We start from the raw sequence: 18,652 nt of genomic DNA, 5'->3' as shown, positions 1-18,652 counted from the left end.
TGTTTCTGTTAACACATATCTACACACAGGCTTGTATGCACATACATATATCTTCATGGTAAATAATCCCTTTAAAGGCTTTATATGGTGAGAACTAGCTTTTCTTTTTAAACAAAGAAGTGGAAATTGTCATGAAAAGAATCATAGTGAGGTAAGATTTCCTTTCAGTGTGATATTCTTCACAGTGAGCATCCTTTGAGAAGGTATAGCTCTATGACATTGAGTTTGCTGGTTGTAAAAGTTAGGTACAGGAACTAAAATATACAAGGTGTTGGTGAGTGTAGGTAGAAAAGCAGTTTGATGTGTGTGTTGGGTTGTCTGGACATAAGAAACATCATGCAGGCTAGAGTTTAACCTCTAGCTTTTGTGATGCATGCAAGTTAGGACATGTGATTTCATATCCTCAGTGAGATACAAAATAATGAGAATGTCTCAATAAATCTACCTCAAACTATTGGCTGTCCCTGAGTGAAAACTAAGGTATCTAGAAGCCTAATGGAGAATATTCTATGTAGTCAAAAGGCTGCCACCTACTGATACGTGACCTTTATTAACTGGCCTCCCTTCCAACATTCTAGATTCCATGTCCTTTTTGGTCATTAGTAATCACCTTGGTCACTGTGTTTTTACACCAGGCTCAGTATGTCTAAATATAGAAATATAAGAATAATATCTCCCCTCATCAACTGTTCTTGCATGGGATTAGAATGGAAGTTATTATTCAGCCAATCACTGATAGACACTCAGTCAATTCAAACTAGAATTGTAAGTAAGTTCTCCAGGATAATCTTTTTAATTTTCGTACAAGGAGAATTTCTTCTCAAAGGAAAACCTCTTTTATTATGAACTGTTGGCCGAACAGATTGATTGGTATAAAGGTGTTTTGTTGTAATGAATACCCATATATTAGTTAATATAACACAAATTGTTTTAACAATTAAATCGCCACATCTCAGTGGCCTGGCAGTAGAAGTTTGTTTCTCACTAACGTGACAGTCCAATGCTGATGTACCTCGGGGATGGCCTCACATGTGGCCATTCCAGGACCCAGGTAGTTACCATTTTGTGGCTTTTCCTCAGAGACTTTTCCATTCAGCTGGCAATGGGGACAGACACTACAAAGAAGACATGGCTTCTTAATTTCTGCTCGAAAGTGAAAAACACCTACATCTACTTTAGCCCTGAAGTGACACATTATTTCTGCTCACATTGTTTTGGCATTCCCCTGCCTCTACCATGTAAGAGGGGCAAAGATGTAGGTTCTGGCTGGGCACCTGCTTCTTGGCAACAGCTCAGCACTATGGAAGGAAAGCTCAAATTTTTGGTAATCAGTAAACTGTCTTTACCCTGTCCCAAGGAGCAAGCTCAGGTGAATGGGATCTGAAGTTCGCCTCATGTGCCCTACCGTCTCTCAAGAATCACAGCCTGAATTGGTTGCTGTTCAATTCTATCATGGCTGAAACAGGAAGTACTACTTTATTTGATTTTAACCCAGCATTTCCTAAACTTATTTGACGATGGAGCCCCCTTTTCTTTATACAACAATTACTAAAACACTTTGAAAAACTTTTTCACAAAGAAAAGGGTAGTTTTACCACCTCCATGCTTTTACTTATCTACCCCGGTTTTTGCTTTTGTTATTGTTTGGGGTTGGTTTTGTTGTAATTGTTTTGTTTTCTTGAGAAATTTGCATTTAGTTCAATATTGTTTAAATTTGGTTGAAGTAGGCAAGACTAAAGGCAGCTGAAAAACAATTTTACTTGACTACAGGACCAATGAAGTAAGCATGGTGCTGTATTGTTGGGATACTTGGCAGATCAAAGTACAGAAGGAAAAGTTTTTGGTATCTGTTACTTAGTGCCTATATGATCTCTGGTTTCCTACTTACTAATACCATGTGAGCTGTAGTTTCTAATCTGCAAAATAGAGAGTGTTCATGAAGATTAAATGACACTACATGTAAAATAGCAAATAAGAAGGAACTTAATATATGTAAGACTCCTCCCTTCCTCTTTCACCTTTCTATTTTCTCCTAGTTAGTAATATACTAACTTAATTATAGTTGAGTTGTGCTATCCTGCCACAATGACAATTACATGAAAAGAGGCCAGGGAAAGAATATGGTAACAGTATAAGCAACCCCCAATTTACAAACACTGAATTTTGTTGTTGTTGTTGTTATACTTTAACTTCTAGGGTACATGTGCACAACATGCAGGTTTGTTACATATGTATACATGTGCCATGTTGGTGTGCTGCACCCATTAACTCGTCATTTACATTAGGTATATCTCCTAATGCTATCCCTCCCCCACCCCCACAATAGGCCCCAGTGTGTGATGTTCCCCTTCCTGTGTCCAAGTGATCTCATTGTTCAATTCCTACCTATTAGTGAGAACATGTGGTGTTTGGTTTTCTGTTCTTGTGATAGTTTGCTAAGAATGATGGTTTCCAGCTGCATCCATGTCCCTACAAAGGACACAAACTCATCCTTTTTTATGGCTGCATAGTATTCCATGGTGTATATGTGCCACATTTTCTTAATCCAGTCTGTCACTGATGGACATTTGGGTTGATACCAAGTCTTTGCTATTGTGAATAGTGCTGCAAACACTGAATTTTTTAAAATACTGCACATAGACGGTTGGGTTCTGGCAACTTAGACCCTATCATTCCTGTTATTGATGCCTCACAATTTAAATTTACCATGAAGCTAATGAATTAAGCTTCAGACCCCTCTCTTGCATGGATTCCTATGAGTGCTGAGAGTTATAGAATGTTCTAGGTAGTAAGGGGATGGAGGCAGATTGCTATGAGGAAGCATTATGTAAACATTTCTGGTAAATTGCCTGAAGTAGTCTCAGAAGAAAGGAATTCGATTCTCTAAGTTTCTGGGAGTTTGCTGTGATTTGTCATTCGATATAAATATTTACTTTTGTACGTATTATGTGTTTTGTAGTTTAAAAAATGGTTTTTAACTTTTTTTTTAAAGAGAGTCTTGTTCTGTCACCCAAGCTGGAGTACTGGTGCCATAATAGCTCACTGTAACCTCAAATTCTGTGGCTCAAGTGATCCTCCTGTGCCACTACGCCCAGCTGATTTTTTTGTTTTTTGTAGAGATGAGGGTCTCGCTATGTTGCCCAGGCTGGTTTCAAATTCTTGGCCTCAGGAAATCCTTCCACTTTGGTCTCCCAAAGTGCTAAGACCACAGGCATGAGCCACTGTGCCCAGCCTTGTTTTGTACTTTTGATTTCCTCTTCTTAAAGAGGGCCCCACAACTTGTGTAAGTTTCAGACCAAAAGCACATGGATCCACTTCTGCCCACAATTCTAGTGCCGTCACCTGCTACTATTCTGAACATTTTGAGAGGTCCCTCCCCAGAGCCCACTCCAATGGCTGGAGCTGTGTATGATTTCCCTACCCCTTTCCTTTCCCAGCTTCCTGTACACCTCTCCTTAACACCGCTGGGATCAAGATGATTTGAGTCTCTGCCCATACTCAGTGCCTCTCCACATACAACTCTGGATATATGGGGAAAAGGGTCTGGGCTTGAGGCGCAGGACCCAAAGTGTGCAAAGAGTTAGGAGAGCAAGAAGATGAAGAAAATGGAGCCATTGGCATAGCATTTGAGCTTCGGTTGGTTCATTGTGGGTTAAATCTTACAGGCACTCATTCTTTCATTAAAGACATTATTTGCCTTTAGTATTGCTCACAACTCTGACCTTTACCTGTACTATTTTTCTATACCATTTTTCCAGAGTACAAACTCTTTCTTACTGAACTATGTCCCTTTAGTAGGTTAGATGATTCCCGTATGGAATTATTTGAACTGGTTTAAGAAAGCCAAAGAAACATCTGTATTCTGTAGAACCTTTCTTTGTAACAGCGTTCATTTCATCTAAGCTTTCCTGCCCAAAGCAGTTCTGAAACACAGGATAGGAAGGTTGACTTTTTTTGTAACAGTGTTCATTTCATCTAAGCTTTCCTGCCCAAAGCAGTTCTGAAACACAGATAGGAAGGCTGACCCATTGCAAAGAAGATGAAAACTAATGTAGCCTCAGAAGAAAAGCTTGATGCCAAGTGCTCAGCAGGAGCCCAGGCTGAGGGCCTCTGGAGGAGGGGCAAGTGCAATTTATAAAGCCTAAATACTCAAAGCAGCCTTTTTCCAGTGTTTGCTTCGAGGTGGCAGACTAGGTTTTATAGGTCAACAGGGTTTTTCTAATGATTATCCAAGCTTCTTCCCCTTCAGTAGGGAAGGCCCCGATTTTCTGGAATTACCTGCCCAGTCAGCAGGCTGGGTGTTAGAATTCTGAGCAGACTGCCCCTCCTCCTTGAAACCAGCAGGGAGCAAAATAAGTCCGGAAATTCCTGAGCATTGGGAAGCCCGCACTAATGCAATTACCTGAAATAAAAGAAGGGGTCAGATAATAAAGGGCAAAGGTTTTTCCTTTTAAAGTAAAGGGCCAGGTAAACAAAACCAGCTGCCCCTGGAGCCAACAAACTCTCCTCATTAAATGTTTCAAGAGCCTAATGGGCATAAGTGGCTAATTGTAGTACAATCCTGAAGGCTGAATCTAGTGGCCTGAGGAAGGGGGTCAGTGGGATGGGAATGGGGTTAAAACTTGGCTGACAGAGACAGGAAGGAGGTGAGCTCTGCCCCTGGCAGAGGACCTCTAAATGGCCAAAATGAAATTAAAATAAGAGTAAGATGCTTTGATTGGGAGTCTCTAATCATTCTGACAGTATCCCCATGAGATGGGCTTGGATGTCTCATTTGGAGCAATTTTAAGTTTAAATGCTAGTTGAATAGGATCTGGAATACAGGTTTATTGAAAAACTAATTATGGGAAATTTTATGTTTATTTACTATGAAAAACTGGAAGAGTATGCAGCAAAATGTTGCAATGAGCCTCTCTAGGTGTTGTGCTTATACTGTAGGTGATTTTCCATTTTCCTATTTCTATTTTGTTCATGTTCATTCTCTAATTCATCTACAATGAGCATTTAGTTCTTTTATAATAAAAATAAAGGGCAACACTAAATGAAATAAGATGAAGAGTATTGTGCTGGAACTAAAATGTAAAATTAAGGGGGACAGGAGAGTTGGTGAATGCATTGATAAGTGGTTCCTTTTACTTTGTATAGTCTGCTATCTTTGCCACTTCCCTGGATACATGCTTGATGTGAGCTGCCAATCTAGAGGCAGGAATGAATTGCTGGCATTGGGCGAGACAGACCTCTTGACCATGTATTAATACGAAAGTTTCAACTTCATTGCCTTTGTGATAGTTCTCAGAAAGGTTATTTCTGCACAGCCTTTTTTGGCTTTGGTTTTTAGTGGAACAGCTCGGCCACTTGTGGTATGATCTTAAGTGATGCTGAATTTCAAGAGAGCTTGAAGGATGACTATGATTTACCTAAAAGTGTCAGTCTAGGTGATTCTAGACCATTCTGCTAGGTTTAAAAAAAAAGAGAGAGAGAAGAAAAGAAAAAAAGAAATCACCGTTATCACCATTTTTAGCAATTTATTCTTACAAAATGGTCACCACAGACTACTCCACCTCCTTCATGCCCAAATATAAATGATATATTTAGATTGGACCTATCAGCACATGCAACTACCATCAGAGAACCAAAGCTCTGTAACTGGGAAGAAGCTTTCAAATAGCCACAAATTGCTGATGCTGAATGTTTTCTTAGAAGCTTCACATTTACAATGAGTAAGTGCAGTAAGTTAGTTGTCCAAGAATATCCAAGAAAAAGGTTTAGGTATTGATAAATTCATACCCTATGGGTTTTGTTTGTTTGTTTGTTTGTTTTTGTTTTGTTATGAGACAGAGTCTTGCTTTGTTGCCCAGGCTGGAGTGCAGCGGCGCGATCTCGGCTCACTGCAAGCTTCGCCTCCCAGGTTCATGCCATTCTCCTGCCTCAGCCTCCCAAATAGCTGGGACTACAGGCGCCAGGCACCATGCCTGGCTAATGTTTTGTATTTTTAGTAGAGACGGGGTTTCACTCTGTTAGCCAGGATGATCTTGAGCTCCTGACCTCATGATCCGCCCGCCTTGGCCTCCCAAAGTGCTGGGATTACAGGCTTGAGCCACCGCGTCCGGCCATACCCTATGGTTAAATGATCCCCTCTCTTAAAAGCGATGCTGAATTCTGGGTGACCAAAGTTCATATTTCCATAGTACAATATAAATGTGGGTTTAAGGTTGCAGATGAACGTTGCTGAAACTTCTCAGTATAATGTGAGGATTCCTTTGACATTCAAATGTGAATTGGACTCAGACTGAAGTTATTAAAAAGATGCTGTGATCATCAGGCTAGAGGAGGAAGGGGTCCTTAGCTGGGTCAAAGGTAGAGGCAATGCCCAGGGCCATATTTTAGAAGCATTTTAAAGGGTCTCTGACATCTCTTTTAATTTCCCTTATTCTCCTGAAGAGCTCATCTGCAGCCATGGCTTTGTCCATTACTTATAACCTGAAAAAGACCCCCACGTCAACATTTCTTGTCTCAACTTTTCTCTGTACCTCTTTCTCATATCTCCAGCTACCTGGTATGTAGTTCTTTCTTGATATTCTGTACACTTTTGATATGTCAGACAGTATCTTTCATCTCTCTTAACAAACTGTATTCCCATATGACTAACCTACATTTCTTTGGCAACAGTGTTCTCCAAGGCAATCTCTCTTATATGTTCATGGTCATCAGTGACTCCCTTCCTCTCTTTTACCCTCTACAGAAGCTTTATTTGTTCTTCCTTCATGGCTGCTCGCTTTCACTTTTCTTGTTCTCTCCCTTATTTAGACCCAGATCATTTCTTGCCAGCACTATTGAGATAAGATAACTTTGTTTATTAGTTTCCATGCCTGTATCTCCTCCTGCTCCAATCCAATTCACAGCCCATGGGAATAGCCCAAGACCACCTGAGAATGATTGGATCCAGCTTGTAAGGTTAAAACTGGGGACAAGAATAGGCTAAAAAGCTTAAGCCAAGGTTACTGGATTTCATCTCCCATGTATCAGATGAAGGAGCAATTGGACTATTTCCGGGTTCAAGAAGATAGAATGCTAGCCATTGAGAGGAGGTAACAGGGATCAGATTTCAGCACCATGTCAGAAGAGCTTTTCATCAATTAGAGCTGTGATGCAGTGAAACAGTCCTAGTAGTGTATGACAGTTAATTCCTTTCCCTGGATATGTTCAAGCAGAACTAGAAAATCACTTCTAAGGGATATTGTATCAAGCTTACATGCTTTAGGCCAGCTGACCACTAAGGTCTTTTCAAACTCCAAATTTTTACAACATATCACAGCCATCTCCATCCCTGCCTCTGCCTCACACCTGCTGGGAATCCAGAGTCTGTTCTTGCTGCTCTACACTTTCCTCACTCCAAGTTCTACAGCGGGTAGCATGCTCTCCTCCAGAGGGATGCTCCCCCTGCGCATCCCATCCATGGCCTTTCAGTGTAAGTTTCTGCTGCCTTGGGCCGTTAAGTAATCTGAACAGGGTAGATCTGGTTATTTAATAGCTTTTATATGCCAGGTCCCATGCTCAGCATTTTTCCTTATGTGATCAGTACACTAACCCTGTGAAAATACTATAGATTTGGATTTTTTGAAACCCACTTTAAAGAAGGGACTGAACCAAGGTTTTGTAACTCTGGGTTCTGGGTACTTGAGAAAAGGAAAGAGGAAAGGAGTGAAGGGACCCTCAACCATGGGCCACAGATTGGGGTAGGCTAGAGAGGTTCTTCACAGGAAATCCTACATACTGAAAAATTACATCTGGAATTTTTATCTCAATAAGTATTAAACTATCTGTGTTGCTAACAAAAATTATAAATATTGATGTTTAATATAGTTACTGGGGAACTAACTGAGAAAAGAGGAAACTATAATATATTTGATTAAATAATAAAAGAATAATTACAATGCATTACTTGTTATATTCCTGGTCACCATATAATATAGTAGCAAGTATTCATGTTCCTCAAATATGTGTTAGATTAGCAGTGCTTAAATTATTTTTAATTTTAACACTACTCTGTCACAATATGCCTGGCTTCCATGTAGTATGCCATGTATCTGATCTTTTTTCAAAAATCAGAGGTGCTAATTAAGAAGTACTACTATGAACAGGTTATGAGATAGGATAATGGACATGGATATGCCCAGCGCTATGTGTTGCACATAATAAATGTTTATTGGATCTGAGTCTGGCATCTATACAAGGGATGAGGCAAAGGACATGTTATTATTTTATTTCCTGATATAAGTAACCATCAAAAATTTTCAATTACATGTATCCCCTGGCTCAGAAATTCCACTGTCATAGTATTCTGTATTTACACATAACTTAATTAATCAGTCTCCTATTGTTTATAATCCCATCTTTGTGAGCTGACAATTAGAAAGAACTAAAAGTTGTTCAGTCCCTACTGTATGCCAGGAACTTTACGTTTGTTATCTCATTAATTCTCAATTAAGCCTGAGGAGAAGATATATTATCCCCCATTTAAGAATAAAAAAACTGAGGCCCATAAAGACTACGTAACTTACCCAAGATCATATAGTTAGTAAATACCAGATCTGAAATTTGAACTCAGATATTTCTGGCTAAAACCCAAATTTGCTCCAACATTCCAATGGTTTAAGCACTGGATTCTGTGGAAATGTCGTGAAGTGGTAAGTGAGGCCAAAAGGAAGGCTGAGTGGGTAGATCACTACCCTTACCTCAACGAAAGCACCTGCCTTACAATAAAACAAACATTTAAAAATTAACCATTCCAATACATCACATGTTGGTATAGCGAGTTGACATTGAAAATAATTTTCACATAGTTCTATAATATGTAGTGATAGGTGGCTGCTTCTTAAAAGTGAAATAATTTATCATTAGCCAGCAACCAAGGATAACTTAGTGGATTGGAAAAGGCACCCAGGAATCACAAGCATTTAGAAATTGATAGAATTCAGAACTTTACCAAGATGGGGGTAAGGGAAGGTCTGAGGTAACAAAGGTCACCTAACCCTGGGTCAGCCTTAGCTTAGTCTTCAGAAAAGAGTCTCACAAAAGATATCTCCACAAAGCTGCATGGGCCTGTTTTGGTCAAATATTTACAACATAGTGTCAACACAACTTAATGTTTCATTTAAGCTAAGAAAAACCAAACCAAAACAAAAACCGATGAGTATCAAGTTGTTACTATTTTAGGAGAGGGCTCTTCCACCTGTGTACATCATTCATTCCTTTGTTCATTCATTCTGGGGGTAGTGGGCAACCACAGCATATTTTGGTAGCAGGTTGACTACAGAGTGTTCGCCCACAGGAATGAGCTGGAGACTCACGCACTACACTAAGTCAGATTTTTGCTTTGGTATTTATTTTCTTATTTAAAAGTATGAAAAAACTTATTAAAATGATTATTATTTCAAACCTCTCACATACCTTTATTACTTTAAGGTGGGATTAGCGATGGGCATGGGATGGGTGTTAAATTATTTCCCCAAGGGAAAAAAAAGTAAGCTTTTCCTCATTACCCAATTTGTATTATGGAATTTCCATCAATTCCGTCAAGTAAGCAATGGGGTTTCATGTGACAAAAGCTGAAAAAAATAACAGTATTAGCCCACAAATAGCGGTGGAAATGGAGAAGATAAAAAGGTTATTATTTGTTTGAAAAGTACCCAGGGTCAAAACCTTTTAGAATGTGAGAGCCCAGGTGGAACCCTGGTTTGTTTCCTCGGGCAACAGAGACCTCTGGCTAGAAAAATGTATTTATAGTCCTTTGCTTGAGATTTTTTCTGATTCTTATTTTATTTTCATTCCAGTTGCTACATTGATGGCCGGGTGGTCAAGGTGATGGACTTCCTGAAAACTCGCCTGTTAGACACACTCTCTGACCAGATTAGGAAGATTCAGAAAGTGAGTAAAAGTATCCTGGGAAGAAAAGGAGCAAGTCTGGGGGTAAGGCAAGGAAAAAGACACAAAGTCCCAGCTGGGCCTCAGCACTGTGGGAACCAGGGTAGAAAAATAGGAAAATAGTACAGTCCAGATGGGCATGGTCACAAGCCCCCCATCACAATTGTTGCCTGTCATTTGTTGTTTTTCAAATTGAAAAGGGTCTGTGTGTGCCATATTAAGGGAGAAAATGATTATATTCATTCAGTGAAATTCCAATCTGGGGCACTGGCAATTCTAAGCCATATTTACACTGTTCCTAGGTGTCTTAGAATTAGCCAAGCAAGATCTTAATTTTGTAAAGTTGAGAGGAAAGCTATAGTATATTAAGCAATTGCATGTAGGTGCTGTCAGCACACCTTTGGTCAGTGATTCTCAGACTTGAGGACAATCAAAATCACCAGTGGTGCTCACTAAAGTTTCTAATTTCACTCCTGAGGTTCTGATTTAATATGGCTGGAGTGGCTTCCAGAGGTCTCTATTTTTAATAATCTGTCAAGTGATTTTCCATAATGCCAATTATGGATCACGTTTTGAAATCCTGTATTAGTTAATTCTAAATTGTGAAGATCTTACATCTACAATTGTCATGGGCCTCTACAACATATTATTATCTTTGGTTGCCTGGTGAAGGTTCTTTTCCAGGGAATGGGGACCCTTTGAATAGTTTGCTATTTCTTGAGCGAATTAAACAAATCTTTGGAAAAAATTTGTAATAAGCAGGCTCTCAATAAATACAAGATGAATTAATAAACAGACAAATGAATAGCTCATTTATAGCTCTGAAAGGAAATCCTATTTGAAGAAATCAAAGAACATCAGTTTTGACAGCTGAAGTGGAAGGCTTCACCTTTTTTGTATTCATCCCAATGTCATACTCAGATTATAAACAGCATCTGGAATTCTCTTGTTCTCAAGAGTTGGATAGGCTGAGAAGCCTCAGAACTTCTGAACTACTACATCCCAATCTGATCCCTCCAGGGAGCAGGTGCATTGGCCAGCACCCTTATCTGTCACTGCCTTTCACTAGCCAAAGCCTAGGAGAACTAAATGATTTGAAGTATTTCTACCAGTCCCTGTTTGATATTCATTTAGTGAAAAATATTCACTGAGCATTTAGCGAGTACCTAAGGCAAAGTGTCAGATGCTGGGGATACAAAGTGGTATAAGACATGGTCTCTGCCCTCAAGGTAAAGTAAGTTTTAACACTTACTTTCAGCAGATTGAAAACATATTACCTAATGTAATAGAATGTTAACCTATTGAATACTGTAGTCTTCTAAGCATGTTATGCTAATCTGATATTACATATTGCCCTCTAGAAGGAGGGAAGAATTTTCTGTCATTAATTCATTTGTTTATTGCTTCATTCGATAAATGTTTATTGAGTGCTTACTATATCTAGACACCGTTCTAAGTGTTTATATTACAATAGTGTACAAGATAGTCAAGTTCCTATAGTTTTGGCTTTTCCTGTTTTGAGTTTGATCAGAGGGTTGTTGTTGGAAGTAAAATGATTCAGTTCTATCAAGGCACTGAGAGTGAAGGTTCTAACTGCACTCATGTTATTATTTAAGTACAACAAGTGGCTGTAGGTCAGAACTAAGACAAAGGTGTTGGAAGTTAGGTTCTTTCCTTTATCCCCACTTCCCGTTACCCTCCCCCACTGCATATGCCTTAACCATATGAACCAGTTTGAAAACTGAAATAACTTACCTCCTGATTTATCTGGGCCCAAGAAACTTCAGAAAAAGAGCTAAAACCCTGTGCCCAATTGGTATTCAGATCTTTAAAAACAAGCCTAACGGACTTAGAAGGGGAAGGGTAAGTGCTGTCACAGGGAGGAACAGTGGGACCCCTGAGAGATGACTATATGCAGAAAGCACCTGGCAGGGGAGGGCTAGGCTTCACAGCAGGGTCTGGACTTACCTTTTGGCAGTTGCAAAGAGAACATGCCCAAAGAGAACCCCTCAAGCCAGGGTTCCTATTCTGAATATCTCTTGCTGTGCAACAAATTACCCCAAAACTTAGTAGCATAAAACAGCCATTTATTAAGCCAAAGGATTGTATGGGTCAGGAATTCTCAAAGAGTACAGAGGGAATGGTTTGTCTCTGCTCCATGATGTCTGAAGCCTGAGCTAAAAGACCTAAAGGCTGGGATTACTGAAAGGTTAGTATCTGGGACCATCAGAAGACTTGTTCACTCCCATCTCTGACAGGGGATGCTGTATCACTTTTCCTAACCTAACCTCAGAAGTCACACGGCATCACATTAGCCATATCCTATTCATTGAAGGGGTCGCCAAGACCCACCAAGCTTCAAGGTGAAAAGAAATTAACTCCTCCTTTCAATGGGGGAGTAGCAATACTCTGGAAAAGCATATAAGACCAGAAATGTTTTTGCAGTCATTTTTGGAAAATATGATCTTCCACAGTTTCATCCTCCCTGTTTCATTTAGTAGGCTTTAAGTCATTTCCCTGTTTTTTTCCCCCGATTCTCTTTTACAAAGCTCTTGCCAGATACTGCCTTAAGTGAGTATATGCTAGAGGTGTTGCTGGATCATGGATTCCCTGAGATTTGAACCACTGGATAGACTTCTCATTGGCTAAAGCAGTCTGGACCCAGTTGTTAGGGCCTCCAAGAGGAGAGTCTCTCACCACAACCCAAGGTGTACTAAGCACTGGCCTTCCCTGGGGACATGAGAGCTAGGAGACTAGACCAGGATCCCCAAACTTTGACTGCTGAAATGTTGCTTTGACTGTTCCTGAAGTCCCTGGTGGGTGGGGAGGAGGGTTCTTGGGAATTAGGGTCCAAAGTACAAACTAGGGCGCACTAGCAAATGACTTTCTTGCAAGTTCCTCAAATCATTTCAGAGATGGGCCAAGTTAGGTTTCACGTTTTTTAAATTTTTTTTTTTTTTTTTTTTTTGAGACAGAGTCTCGCTCTGTCGCGCAGGCTAGAGTGCAGTGGCGCAATCTCAGGTAACTGCAAGCTCCACCTCCTGGGTTCACACCATTCTCCTGCCTTAGCCTCCTGAGTAGCTGGGACTATAGGCGCCCACCACACCCAGCTAATTTTTTTGTATTTTCAGTAGAGACGGGGTTTCACCATGTTAGCCAGGATGGTTTCGCTCTCCTGACCTCGTGATCCACCCGCCTCGGCCTCCCAAAGTGCTGGGATTACAGGCATGAGCCACCGCATCCGGTGTTTTTTTTTTTTTTTTTTTTTTGAGATGGGTCTCACTTTGTCACCCAGGTTGGAGTGCAGTGCCGGGATCTCAGCTCACTGAACCTCAGCCTCCCAGGCCAAGCAATCGTTCCACCTCAGCTTCCCTGGTAGCCGGGATCACAGGTACATGCCACCACAACTGGCTAATTTTTGTGTTTTTGGTAGAGACAGGGGTTTCACCATGTTGCCCAGGCTTGTCTTGAACTCTTGAGCTCAGGCAATCCACCCGCCTTGGCCTCCCAAAGTGCTGGGATTATAAGTGTGAGCCACCGTGCCTGGCCTTCCAAGTAAGGTTTTATTGTCTCTATACCTGGAACCTTCACCCCAAAGCTGGAAGTGTACTTTGTTTCTTCTCTCTTTGTAGGCTGGGCGCGGTGGCTCAAGCCTGTAATCCCAGCACTTTGGGAGGCCAAGACGGGCGGATCATGAGGTCAGGAGATCGAGACCATCCTGGCTAACACGGTGAAACCCGTCTCTACTAAAAAATACAAAAAAAAAACTAGCCGGGCGAGGTGGCGGGCGCCGGAGGCTGAGCCAGGAGAATGGCGTAAACCCGGGAGGCGGAGCTTGCAGTGAGCTGAGATCCGGCCACTGCACTCCAGCCTGGGCGGCAGAGCGAGACTCCGTCTCAAAAAAAAAAAAAAAAAAAAAAAAGGAATTGAAGTCCTAAGGACCCCATTAGGCCCACAGTGGTAGAAAAGGGGCAGATTTTTCACCAAAATGGTGCTATGTGGGAGTGGCTTTATAAATCACTGGTAAGGCTGTTTGATAGGGTATTAGGCCCAGGATTTGAAGTCTGATGGCCTGGCTTAAGTATAGCTGTGTGGCTTTGGGCCAGTCACTTACTTGATTTCTCTGATTTTGTCTCTTTGTAAAATGAAGATGCTAAGGATACTATTCTCCCTCCCTCTTAGGTAGATTAGGAAAGTCATGTGAGAACGCCCTGTTTTGTTCATTGTTATTGAATGCTAGCTCTTATTGCTATTATTATTGTTGTTATAGTTATTATAGCTATTTTTAATAATTTCTGTGACTAGAGAAGCTTTACATTACCTTTATCCTCAACTTGTTCTTTGCTTTTTCTCCTCTTTCCTCTTTTTTAGAACTCTGGGGAATGTGATAGGTGATATTTTTGGCACCTGAAAGACAATGATTCAATTGCTAAAAACAGCTGTGGTTTGCAAATTTGGACTGCCACTTAGAGAAGAATTCTCAGTTTTCTGAGCAGTGGGTGAATTATCTGGTTATATGAAAATCTACATGATGCATCTGAAAGCCAAATAGAGACATGTTTGAGCAATGTGTGGACAACTCACCCCTTTGGATGATCCACACACTCTTTCCCTTTCATTAGAATGATGATGATCACGTGTACATTGGGAGATGAGTCAAAGGAAAGAGTTGATAATCTAAAAATACAGGGAAGAGTCAGATGGGAAAGTGAGAAAGTTTAGGACACAGTGCAGATGGTATAGTCTGGATAGCTGGGCTGACTCCAAAACAATGACTTAAGAACCAAGAAGAACCACTTTTGCTGAAGTCATTTGGACTCTGTGATTTGTGTCTTCATCTCCTACAGGAATCAGAAGAGGAAATAACACTTTTTGATATTATTTTCAGTAATTCAATAAGCACAGAAAGGAGTTGGTGAAATCCCAGTCATAAAGGAAGTGTTTCCAAAAGTACTGTCCATATTATTGCATTTTGAATACTAAATAAACTCAACAATTGGCTCCCCCAATATTTGAAAAATTTCTTCCTTCCTCCCTTCCTTTTTCCTAAAATTATTTTTAATTGACATATAATAATTATACATACTTATGGGATACAGAGTGATATTGCAATACATGTATACAATGTGTAACGATCAAACCAGGATAACTTGGCCAGGCACGGTGGCTCACGCCTGTAATCCCAGCACTTTGGGAGGCTAAGCAGGCAGATCACCTGAGGTCAGGAGTTTGAGACCAGCCTGACCAACATGGCGAAACCCCATCTCTACTAAAAATACAAAAATCAGCCAGGCATGGTGGCAGGCACATGTAATCTCAGCTACTCAGGAGGCTGAGGCAGGAGAATCCCTTGAACCCAGGAGGTGGAGGTTGCAGTGAGCCGAGACCACGCCATTGCACTCCAGCCTGGGCAACAGAGCAAGACCTGTCTCCAAAAAAAAAAAAATCAGGATAATTCACACAATTATCACTTCAAACATTTATCATTTATTTGTGTTGGGAACATTCAAAATCTTGTAGCCATTAGAAAATGTACAATAAATTATGTTAATTATAATCACCCTACGGTGCTATCAGACACTGGAATGTATTCCTTTTATCTGGCTGTAATTTTGGATTTGTTAACCAGCCTCTTCTATCTCCACTCCCCACCCTTCCTAGCCTTTAGTAACAACAGTTTTACTCTCTACTTTTATGCAATCAAATTTCTTAGCTTCCACATATGAGCAAGAACATATGTGGTATTTATCTTTCTATGCCTCACCTAGTTCACCTAACCCAGTGTCCTCCAGGCTCATTCTTGTTGCCTCAAATGACAAGATCTCATTCTTTTTTTATGGCTCAATAGTATTCTGCAAATATATATGCCACATTTTCTTTATCCATTCTTTTTTTTCTTGAGAGAGGGTCCTGTTCTTTTGCCCAGGCTGGAGTGCAGTAGTGCAATTATAGCTCACTGCAGCCTTGAATTCCTGGGCTCAAGCGCTCCTCCTGCTTCAGCCTCCCAAGTAGCTGGAACTGCAGGCCCGCGCTACCACACCTGGCTAATTTTTTCATTTTTTTGTAGAGACAGGGTCTTGCTGTGTTGACCATGGTGACCTCAAACTTCTGGTCTCAAGTGACTCTCCTTCCCCAGCCACCCAAAGTGCAGGGATTACATACCTAAGCCACCATACCTGGCTCCATTCATCTGCTGATGGAAACTTAGGTTGATTTCATAACTTGACTATTGTGAATAGTACTGCAGTGAACATGACAGTATAGATATCTCTTCGGCATACTTATTTTCTTTTGGATACATAGCCTGTACTGGGATTACTGGATCACACAGTAGTTATATTTCTAGCTTTTTGAGGAACTTCCATACTGTTTTCCGTAATGGATGTCCTAATTTACATTCCCACCAACAGGTATAAGAGTTCTCTTTTCTGCATACCTCACAGCATTTCTTACTGTCTTCTTTATAGCAGTCATTCTAACTGCCTTCATTTCCTTCCTTCTTCCCTTCCTTCCTTCATTTATTGACTATTTGTAACATTCTTAGAATTTTCCAGGTCCCTGAGAATAAAATAGTGAGCAAGACTGACGTGATGCTTGTCTTCATAGACCTTATGGTCCAGTGGGGAAAACTGATAATTAAGCAAGCAACAGTAATAAGATGTTATGATTCCTATTACAGGATGCTATAGGAGTCCATGGTGGGAAGTACCCACCTTAGTTTGTGAAGAAAAGGAAATCAGGGAAGTCCTCTCAGAGAAAATTACATTGAGGCTAACACCTAAAAATTAGACTCTAATTTATATAGTTCTTCTTAGGGCATATCAGAGGACCACTGGTGGTAGACATGTATGGATAAAGGAATGGTTTGTATGGTTCGTCATATGAGCATAGTCCTTCATTTGTTATCATTGCTTATGATTGTTTATATGAAAAAAGATCAACTCTTTTGAAGTCTCAATAAATGCAGTGACATTATGCCACTTCTTCCAATATATTGTAGTTGCAGGACCATGGAAGTAAGGGAGAAGGACATGTAATTTATTTGAAGTAATTAATAGATTTTAAAAGAAACCCTTGCTTTTAACCAGCTTTCCAGTTTACCTGCTTATTTGAGCCTCTTAGTAAATAAGAAGAAAAGAGCAAAACAAACAAACAAAAACCCATTTATTCTTGAGGACCATAGAATAACTGGAGGCACAATTAAAGGAAACATGAGGACAATGATAATATTAGTCTTCTCTAATGAAGAAAACTGGAAAGTGAAAACTAGGGACAGAACCGTAGATCACCACAAAAATCAGTGTTTGCTTGATTCATTCCTAAATTCCCTCATTCGTTCGGCAATATTGACGCTTATTTCAATGTCCCAGTGCCCATCACTTAGCAGGTGCTCAATGCATGTTGGAGGGAAGGATGCACAAAGCGAGGGGCAGGTGAATGAGCAGAATAAAGCACCTGAAGTACAAAAGAAGTAATGTCTTATCTCATTCACATTTATATGTGCTGTCTCCGCTGTTTACACTGCAGAAGAACCTTATCTGCTGCTAACTTTGCAGTAGTGTTGAATAGATGGAAATCAGTTTAGACAGCCCTATGAGCTATGCCTACATATAGACATAGTAGGAAGGTATCTTCAGTGTATGTTTAGGAGTGATGGAAAAGTCTTTTTGTGGCCCCAAATAATATTTCAGTCTGTTTCAGACATTTCATTTGAGTGAACAATCTTTCATTCTACATTAGGATGATGATGAAGAATGTAAACTATCTGGGAAGAGGTAGACCACACTGGCTTAAATTCACACTAAGGCTTTAAAGGCAAATAGAAGATCCTTTCCCAAGAGCAGGTTTTGATGGAGGGGAAGAGAAACACAGGCCAAGGAAATACAATTGGTCCTTGAATAACATGAGGGTTAGGGGCGCTGACCTTCTTGTATAGTTGAAAATTCATTTATAGCTTTTGACTCCCCCAAAACTTAACTGCTAATAGCCTGCTGTTGACCAGAAGCCTTACTGATAACATAACAGAAGACTTACTGATAATATAGCATAAGTCTAACTGATAAACATATTTTGTCTGTTATCTGTATTATCTACTGTATTTTTATAATAAAGTAAGCTAAAAGAAAGAAAATGTTATTAAGAAAATCATGGGCTGGGCATGGCAGCTCACACCTGTAATCCCATCACTTTGGGAGTCCAAAGCAGGTGGATCATTTGAACCAGGAGTTTGAGACCAACCTGGGTAACATGTCAAAACCCTGTATCTACACACACACACACACAAACAAAAATTAGCTGGGCATGGTATCACATGCCTGTGATACCAGCTGCTTGGGAGGCTGAGGTGGGAGGATTGCTTGAGCCCAGGGAAGTTGAGGCTGCAGTGAGCCGGGATCCTGCCACTGCACTCCAACCTGGGCAACAAAACAAGACCCTGTCTCCAAAAAGAAAAAAAAGAAAGAAAAAAAGGAATAAAAAGAAAGAAAATAAAATTATAAGAAAGAGAAAATATATTTACTATTTATTAAGTGGAAGCAGATCATCATCATCATAAAGGTCTTTATCCTCTTTGTCTTCACATCGAGTAGGCTGAGGAGGAGGAGAAAGATGAAGCATTGGTCTTGCTGTCTCAGGAATGGCAGAGGCAGAAGAGGTGGAGAAGGTGGAAGGGCAGAAAAGAGAGGCAGGTGCACCCAATATAATTTTCATTGAAATAAATTAACGTATA

The 18,652-nt window shown here is 40.3% G+C and overlaps 1 protein-coding gene across 4 annotated transcripts in view; it reads left to right on the top strand.

Annotated features, from left to right (window-relative positions):
- The window catches only part of HPSE2 (heparanase 2 (inactive)), a 779,029-nt gene that overhangs the window by 591,556 nt on the left and 168,821 nt on the right, over positions 1 to 18,652 (top strand). For all 4 annotated transcript variants that reach the window (XM_025396838.1, XM_025396837.1, XM_025396835.1 and 1 more), the window contains one exon: positions 9,834 to 9,927. In XM_025396838.1, the coding sequence (XP_025252623.1) occupies positions 9,834 to 9,927 (94 nt within the window). The remainder of the gene's footprint in view (positions 1 to 9,833; positions 9,928 to 18,652) is intronic.

The sequence above is a fragment of the Theropithecus gelada genome, chromosome 9 (assembly GCF_003255815.1).
Source record: "Theropithecus gelada isolate Dixy chromosome 9, Tgel_1.0, whole genome shotgun sequence".
NCBI classification, from domain to species: domain Eukaryota; kingdom Metazoa; phylum Chordata; class Mammalia; order Primates; family Cercopithecidae; genus Theropithecus; species Theropithecus gelada.
The sequence above is the reverse complement of the archived record's forward strand: the minus strand, read 5'-3'. Positions and strand labels throughout refer to the sequence as shown.